This window comes from Oncorhynchus mykiss, chromosome 20, assembly GCF_057628025.1.
Source record: "Oncorhynchus mykiss isolate SJ-2025 chromosome 20, ASM5762802v1, whole genome shotgun sequence".
NCBI classification, from domain to species: Eukaryota; Metazoa; Chordata; class Actinopteri; order Salmoniformes; family Salmonidae; genus Oncorhynchus; species Oncorhynchus mykiss.
In genome coordinates, this window is record NC_143041.1 from 33,455,732 (window position 1) to 33,464,946 (window position 9,215).

A 9,215-nucleotide genomic window follows, 5' to 3' on the forward strand; every position below is an offset into this window, starting at 1 on the left:
CTGGGGACACACAGTAGGAGTCTACACTTAGGACTTTACCTGGGGACATACAGTAGGAGTCTACACTTAGGACTTTACCTGGGGACATACAGTAGGAGTCTACACTTAGGACTTTATCTGGGGACATACAGTAGGAGTCTACACTTAGGACTTTACCTGGGGACATACAGTAGGAGTCTACACTTAGGACTTTATCTGGGGACATACAGTAGGAGTTTACACTTAGGACTTTATCTGGGGACATACAGTAGGAGTCTACACTTAGGACTTTACCTGGGGACATACAGTAGGAGTCTACACTTAGGACTTTATCTGGGGACATACAGTAGGAGTCTACACTTAGGACTTTATCTGGGGACATACAGTAGGAGTCTACACTTAGGACTTTATCTGGGGACATACAGTAGGAGTCTACACTTAGGACTTTACCTGGGGACACACAGTAGGAGTCTACACTTAGGACTTTACCTGGGGACATACAGTAGGAGTCTACACTTAGGACTTTACCTGGGGACACACAGTAGGAGTCTACACTTAGGACTTTACCTGGGGACATACAGTAGGAGTCTACACTTAGGACTTTACCTGGGGACATACAGTAGGAGTCTACACTTAGGACTTTACCTGGGGACATACAGTAGGAGTCTACACTTAGGACTTTACCTGGGGACATACAGTAGGAGTCTACACTTAGGACTTTACCTGGGGACATACAGTAGGAGTCTACACTTAGGACTTTACCTGGGGACATACAGTAGGAGTCTACACTTAGGACTTTACCTGGGGATATACAGTAGGAGTCTACACTTAGGACTTTACCTGGGGACATACAGTAGGAGTCTACACTTAGGACTTTACCTGGGGATATACAGTAGGAGTCTACACTTAGGACTTTACCTGGGGACATACAGTAGGAGTCTACACTTAGGACTTTACCTGGGGATATACAGTAGGAGTCTACACTTAGGACTTTACCTGGGGACATACAGTAGGAGTCTACACTTAGGACTTTACCTGGGGACATACAGTAGGAGTCTACACTTAGGACTTTACCTGGGGACACACAGTAGGAGTCTACACTTAGGACTTTACCTGGGGATATACAGTAGGAGTCTACACTTAGGACTTTACCTGGGGATATACAGTAGGAGTCTACACTTAGGACTTTACCTGGGGACATACAGTAGGAGTCTACACTTAGGACTTTACCTGGGGATATACAGTAGGAGTCTACACTTAGGACTTTACCTGGGGACATACAGTAGGAGTCTACACTTAGGACTTTACCTGGGGACATACAGTAGGAGTCTACACTTAGGACTTTACCTGGGGACACACAGTAGGAGTCTACACTTAGGACTTTACCTGGGGACATACAGTAGGAGTCTACACTTAGGACTTTACCTGGGGACATACAGTAGGAGTCTACACTTAGGACTTTACCTGGGGACACACAGTAGGAGTCTACACTTAGGACTTTACCTGGGGACATACAGTAGGAGTCTACACTTAGGACTTTACCTGGGGACACACAGTAGGAGTCTACACTTAGGACTTTACCTGGGGACATACAGTAGGAGTCTACACTTAGGACTTTACCCGGGGATATACAGTAGGAGTCTACACTTAGGACTTTACCTGGGGACATACAGTAGGAGTCTACACTTAGGACTTTACCTGGGGACACACAGTAGGAGTCCACAGTAACGACTCTGGTCTTACCAGTATGACACGTCCAGAGGCTGGAAGAAGCGTCGGCTGATGAGGTCAGCAAAGAAGGCCTCAGTCTCTCGACAGGCTGTGCCGTTGCCGATAACCACCGTGTTACAGCTGTGTGTATGAAAGAGTTGACGGAGAGTGTGAAAAAGAAACCAGAAAACATTGTGTTCTATCAACAAAAAAAGGGATTCATTTATCTATTTCTGTGAATATTCAAATACTCTTAAAAACCTCTTGATTTCACTTTGATAAGTAGCGTTCTTTATCTTAGTGATATACACTACACAATGTGCCACAGTTGATTTAAACTAACACACCAGATGCAGTACCTGTATCTGATCATCAGATGGCGCAGTTTGTCTGCCTCTCTGTTCCCTTGTGAACCATGGAGGTACACCACATCTGTGAATAATATCTGACCTGGGACAGAAAGGAGGGGTGAGTATGTAAGATGGACAAATGCTTCTGTATCACCAAGACTGAGGAATAAAGACGACGCTCCTACTAGCTTTATCACAGGATCTGACCCAGGAAGAGAGACAAAAAGAGCAAGTGAAGATGATTCTTTAACAAGGGAAAGACTCAAGGTTAGAAACCTCTTTTGCGAGGGGGACCTGGAAAATGGAATGATGAACTAATACCATTTCCATAAAAGTATGCTGACCCAGACCTTACTTTGTTGGCTTGGATAATTTCCTTTCAGCACTGTTCAAGCAACTATGCTTGCTTCGGCTAAACTAAGCTAAGCTCAGCAGTGTGAAAAGGCCATTTTGAGTATACTCCTCCTGTTGCACTTCTCCCCCAGATCTGTCCATTCCTGTGCCTCTAAGGTCGGACGGACAGACACAGCTGGGTCGTTCCACGAAAAGAGAGCCTTTTGTGTCCATTTGATATTTTAAGTAGAAATTGTGCACCAATATTGAATTTTAAAAGCCTGTTTTATTAAATGAAGTGTCCTTTAATATAGACTACATGGAGAAGTCAATAGATTTTATATATGAATAAAGGCTTGCTATAGTGCCAACATTCAGCATTTTGACATGTCCCTCCGTCAACTCGGTCACTTCTAGGAAGATTTCAAACCACTTAATCTGTCTCCAGGTTTCACCATCATTGTGAAGTCCTAGTTATCTTGTTGCTTTGACAGTCATTTCTGAAGATAATTCTTTATTTCATGTCATTAGTGATTCATTTACGTATGCCCCTCATTTTAAAATCAACCCTGTTATGTGAACTGTACTCTCGTTTTAATATAATGAAACAATTCATTTTATATATATATTTTTTTTTCCCAAAGAAACATTGAACATCTAATACACTTCTCAAAAGGCACCGAATTGGTGGAACGACTCAACTGCTGCCGTCTCCTGTCAGGCTGATGGGACACCACTGATCCTATTGGAAGGCTCCGATGAGAGGTCATGTGACCACGCACCCCCAGACCTGTCATGGTCAAGCTGAGTGTGTGTGTATGTGTCGATGCGTGTCTGTTTGCGTGTGTTTGCTGCAGGGTAGATGCCATAACACAGGAATGCCAGCTGACAAACCCCCGCCGGGTTGGCAGCCTGAACTGTGGCCAGGCCATCAGCTGCCCAGGAGGAGGGCCCAAACGTGGCCCTGCATGGGGCCCCGCCCACAGAGGCCCGGTGGGAGGAATGTCCATCAGCTCTGTGGGGTGGAGAGGAGAGGGCCCTTGCTCCTCCAGTAGTACAGACTAGTAGACTACACAACAGTATAGACCAGACATGTGTGACTGGTCTTTGCAGATATGCTAGGATGTTTATTTTCACATAGAACGAACTACTGGGACAACACATTTTCTCTGATCTAGAAGCAGTCTTTTGACTGAAACACCAATCTTCCCCCTATACCCAGAAACTCAGAATGGAAGAGGGGCATGTTAGTATGGGTTCTTACTGGTAGGGGAGAGGATGGCCAGTTTACAGCCGTGTCTGAACCCTGGGTCCACGCCCATGATGACACGGCCTCTCACAGGACACACCAACAGACGCTGGCGCAAGTTGCGCACAAACATGGCTATGGACTCCTTCTCCGCACTAACCGTCAGCTTCGTCCTGACAGACAGAGAGAGACAGGGGGTATTTAAAATACAGTACAGTAAAGTCAAATTCATTCGTGGAACACACACACAGAGTTCAGTACATACCTGTAGCTTCTGCTGAGCAGGGGAAATAAGAGTCTTTTGTACGAGTCCTCCACTGCGTCTCGTAAGATCTTCATCAGCTCCTCTCTAGTGTAACCATTGGGTTTCCATCTACAGAGGAAACCAAAAATTGGTTTCTGACAATATATATATATATATGGATGCACGGTATCCCTTTTGGTGTGAATCTGCTGTTTTACAGTTATTCTGTCAATCTTGTTTTCACTGTTTTGACCTTTCTCTTGATCAGGAAAGGATTGGTTACATGTGTGGCTTCAGTAAAATACAGGTCCTCTCACATTCCTTGCCCTCATAGGTTACAGTACAGCTCCATGACTAAATCAAGTTTTGGTTTGACATTTCTACACCACCATCACTTAAAACGGGATATTTTTCACTATTATTTATGAATCGGATGCCTGGATAATTTCAAGAAACTAACAAGTTAAGCAGATATTAAAATAGAATGAAAGAAACATTTTACAAGAAAAGGATTTAACAAAATACTTTTTTTTTTTAATGTTGGGGGAAAATTAATATCTCTTCACAAACCATTTTAAAATCACAAAAAAACACTAATGTATTCAATTGATACACTTTCCATGATAAGCAAGTACACCTTTAGTAGGAATTTGTCACATTGCTGGGTAGATATGCATTTATGTAAGATATAATATATGATTTATAATACAATGTTATTCTCAAACAATTAATTCAAGAAATACAGAAATTAAATATGCTAAAAAAAATATATGCATATATCTTACCTTTTACCAGATTGAAAACAAATTCATTCATGAGAGAGAGAAAAAACTTGGTCTATATCTCACTCAAATTTCATTTTCTAAAACAACAAAATGTGTCAATTTGTGTTTTCTTGTATATCAACAAATTAGAATACAAAAACTCCTTTTCAGGGTCAATATTGTTGTACAGTGCAATATGATGCATTTAAAAGCATGATCATGAGATCTTTAAAATAATATTTTGAGAGCTCTACAGCATACAGTACATGTCGAAATTATATATATATATATATATATATATATATATATACATATATATATATACATACATACATACACATATATACATATATATACATACATACACATATATACACATATATACATACATACATTCTCCATTTGGGAATCTATTTGAACTATTTTGAAACAAGAGACTGGAAAACTATTTTCACCAACACCATAAAAAGCCACTGAGCTGTGAATGTAGAGAGGCATTTTCACATTGATGACTCTATGATCTTTATTGCATTGAATCCAACTTGTGAGTGAGGGTTCATTTCCACAAAAACATTGTCAATTATTATTGCTAAGCCATGTTATGCATAGTATTTTATCTACACAAAGAGAAAGAAGCTAACTTCAACTTTATCTGTGGCTATATGAGCTTTAAAAGACAAAGCACAGGTATTGAATAACTGCATGGAGCTTTGAGTTACTTTCCGTGTCTGTTATAGGGAACAATGCTCTAGAAGGGGCCACTGTAACCAACGCAGAAACATGAACTGTGTGACTATACATGAACCGGACTCCCACATATGCCCTTCACACCTGGGGGACAGACTGCAAACGGCCACCACTGTTTTGACACCACCGTTACAGGCTGGTACAGGGCACAGACAGAGAGAGGGAGCAGGAAAGTACAGGAGAGAGAAGTTCAAGGGCTCTGTGTGTGGGGGGGGGGGGGACCGACCTGACGTTGAGACACCATCCACAGAAGTCGCTCTTCACACAGTCAGGGATGTTGACCTTCACTGTCAGAATCTTCAGATTCTCCCCTCGGTTAATGGCCAGGGTCTGCAAGAAAAACATAACCTGTTGAGACAGGCGACACACGGCACAGACCCCCACGCCCCCTACCCCTCACACACACTTTCCAAAAACAGCACAGAAAGCCAACCCACGCCACACTGGCACGGACACACACACACACAGTCTGCTCACACAGTCTACACTATAGAAAACCTCCCTGCGCTCTCCCACTAATTCCTCCATCTAGCTAGAAGGAAAGGTGGCATGCTGTTAAGCAAATAGTTTTAAGTGTCTGACCTTTTCTGAGGAAAACCTTTTGAAGAGAAAGGGAAGAAATGGCCCGTCAATCTGGATTCGATGCGGAAGAGCCAAGTTGACAAATCCCCCCCCCCCCCCACATCCTACCAGCCTGCCACCAAGCAGTCACCACATCCACCCCCGCCCTCCACATCACATCACAACAGCTAATGGCCAGATCGAGACAGAAATTAATGCTGCAAGAATTATGATGAAAATTATATTTCCTTTTTTGGCATGTTCCCCCCTTGAGCTTTTCTGTTCGCTGGGTGATTTCTCATGCGATATTCATCAAATCTGAAGTTTTGCGTGCGATCGAACAAAGTCGGACAAAACATCCAACAAACTTTCATGTCCTCCCCCACATACTTTATTCCTCCTCACTGAGTGGGGTTTCTCTAAGGGACAACTCAGTGGAGAACGACATAAAGAAAAACAGACAGATGTTCTGTCAGAGAACAGGCATCTATCCCAGTCCTGTCTGTGTTGGTGAATCAGTGTTCTTTAAAGAGGATGACCTGGGTGAGAATGTTGGAGGTGACGGCTGTGACAGCTACCTGAACGCTGGCCCCCCTGCCACGCGTCCTCCATCGCTCTGGGCCTGGCAGGACAGCTAGCTACCTCTATCACCAAACACCATTGAAATCAACACTCCAAGCGCCACAAATGTAGATGGCAAGGGGGCGTAGCATAATACCCAGTAATGTGAAAAATCCCAATCACTCCTTTATGGTTTCCTCTCCATCACACACTCCAAGAAACCCTTTCCACAACTAGGAACAATGCTAAGCCAAACTGATAGCATTTAAGTGTAGAACGCAGCCAGAACTAGACAGAAAAAAAAAAACATTTCCCATGCTATGATGTGAACTACATCACATCTGCCTGAGATTTAATGAGTTTGGCAGATATTAAGAGGTTGTTACCAGACAGTCTGACAAATTCAATCCTTCCAATTTTTCCTACTGCAGGACATGCAAGTTCAGTATTTACATTATGAAGATAAAGAAAAAAGACATTTCCAACATATCATGTTCTTCATAAACAATGAAATCATAATTGGAAAAATATGAGGAATGTCAGCTACATTAATGAATATTATTTTTAAGACTGAGCGATTCAGATTCAATATTTACTTTCTAAATAAGAGTAAGGAATGGTGAATGTGTTGCTTGTTGAACTGGGCGATAGGCAGGGCTCAAAGAAAACAAGACGATGTGGTGAACTTTTAACTCCTTATCTTTTCATTTTCAGAACAAACACACACAACATGGGGGTTGCGATACAGCAATGAGTGTTCTCAAGAAAAAATAAACTTGATCCCATGTTTTATAGGGAAACATTTAGTTTTAAATAAATATCATATTAGTTTTGGGTTGAATAAAGACTTGTTTTCATTATTTGTATAATCGTGTTAGAATCATAAATATTCAATATAATACTGATATTATCGCAGCCAAAAATAATTTAAGCATTGCATATATATAAACACACACACACACACACACACACACACACACACACACACACACACGTATATTAAACATTAAGAACACATTCCTATTATTGAGATGCACCCCCCTTTTCCCCTCAGAACAGCCTCAATTCATCAGGGCATGGACTCTACAAGGTGTCAAAAACGTTCCACAGGGATGCTGGTCCATGTTGACTCCAATGCTTCCTGTGGTTGTGTCGAAATGGCTGAATGTCTTTTGGGTGGTGGACCATTCTTGAAATTGTTGAGCGTGATAAATCCAGCAGCGTTGCACAAACTGGTGTGCCTGGGACCTACTACCGTACCCCGTTCAAAGGCACTTAAATATTTTGTCTGGCCCATTCACCCTCTGAATGGCACACATACACAATCCATGTCTCAAGGCTTAAAAATCCTTCTTTAACCTGACTCCTCCCCTTCATGAAGTGGATTTAACAGGTGACATCAAGAAGGGATCATAGCTTTAACCTGGTTTCACCTGGGTCAGTCTATGTCATGGAAAGAGTAATGCTCATAATGTTTTGTCCACTCAGTGTCTATCTATAAATGTTCCATACAGTAGACTCAACATCTTTCACTTTAAATGTCCTACTGCATATCGCTATGTTACTGTATTGTCTTACCGTGATGGAATAGTCTGTAATGGCCCTAAAACAAATGCCTCATCATCCATTGTTGATTGGCAATAAAGTCTGAATTAAATGGAATCCAAGCTAAAGAATGAAACATACTGTGATTATTCTAAAACGAGAGAATGAAATCACATTATTCCCTTAGCCTATATTTGAACTGTGACTTGACAAAAAATAATTACCACTCAAATAAATGTGTAATCTCATAAAATAACAATGTTTTAACTGAAATGAAATAACGGGGGAAAACATCCAAATTACAAGATCCCTCGGACTAGTCTTGGACAATTTGTTTTAATGCTAAGTTTATTTTTTAAATTGTAGATAATCATTAAACCATAATTTAAAAATGGCAAATGTCCTGTTTCTCTATTGTTATAAAGGAAATGTAGCTCATACACACACACACACACACACACACACACACACGCACATCTGGCTGCGCGTAATGCAAATAGCTGCCAGTCCAACTGCAGAGAACAGGCATGTATTTCCCCACCTGTCCATCACAGCCGGTCTATAATTGAGGAAGCAGACAAATCTAGGTCCACTACACTCCAGGCCAACCACAGACAAGAAGATTAGAAACCAGTTGGAGACGCAAAGGGAATTAGAGCTGTGGATAGAAAAACAAATCCCTAATGGCATATTCCAAAGTACAAGCAAGACGTTAATAGCTGTGGAGAGGCACTGTTGATGCACTCTAACTATGGCTAAAATTTAGTTTGTCATTATGATGCCCTGTTGTTAGTATACATTCAACTATGGTGGGAAGATAAACTGTGGTTGTAAGTTGTAAGTAATTATTAGGAAGTAATCTATAATGCTTAATGGACTCACAAACTATACATATAACTAAATGTGTTGTGCAACACAGAAAATGTATATAACATGTTTTTGAGGAAATACTTCCTAATAATTACTAAATTCTTAGAAATCATGTTACATGCATTTTCAATGTTGCACGTCACATTTAGTTATATGTATAGTTTGTGAAAGAGCCCAAGTGACAGCAACCATTTCTGTTCTGAACATGGCACACAAAGCCAACGTACAGCCCATCTCTAGGATCAATACTTAAAATGGTGAAATCTACAACTAGACTCGACGGGCTAACCCTGACCATCTGA

At 41.4% G+C, this 9,215-nt stretch overlaps 1 protein-coding gene and 1 long non-coding RNA gene across 9 annotated transcripts in view; one reads left to right on the forward strand and one right to left on the reverse strand.

Annotated features, from left to right (window-relative positions):
- srbd1 (S1 RNA binding domain 1) overlaps positions 1–9,215 on the reverse strand; it is a 107,140-nt gene that overhangs the window by 81,578 nt on the left and 16,347 nt on the right. For all 8 annotated transcript variants that reach the window (XM_036956125.2, XM_036956129.2, XM_036956124.2 and 5 more), the window contains exons 10-14: positions 5,603–5,706; positions 3,887–3,994; positions 3,637–3,794; positions 2,049–2,139; positions 1,723–1,830 (exon numbers count right to left, since the gene is read on the reverse strand). In XM_036956125.2, the coding sequence (XP_036812020.2) occupies positions 1,723–1,830; positions 2,049–2,139; positions 3,637–3,794; positions 3,887–3,994; positions 5,603–5,706 (569 nt within the window). The remainder of the gene's footprint in view (positions 1–1,722; positions 1,831–2,048; positions 2,140–3,636; positions 3,795–3,886; positions 3,995–5,602; positions 5,707–9,215) is intronic.
- LOC149974574 (uncharacterized) overlaps positions 1–9,215 on the forward strand; it is a 423,285-nt gene that overhangs the window by 48,973 nt on the left and 365,097 nt on the right. The window lies entirely within an intron of this gene.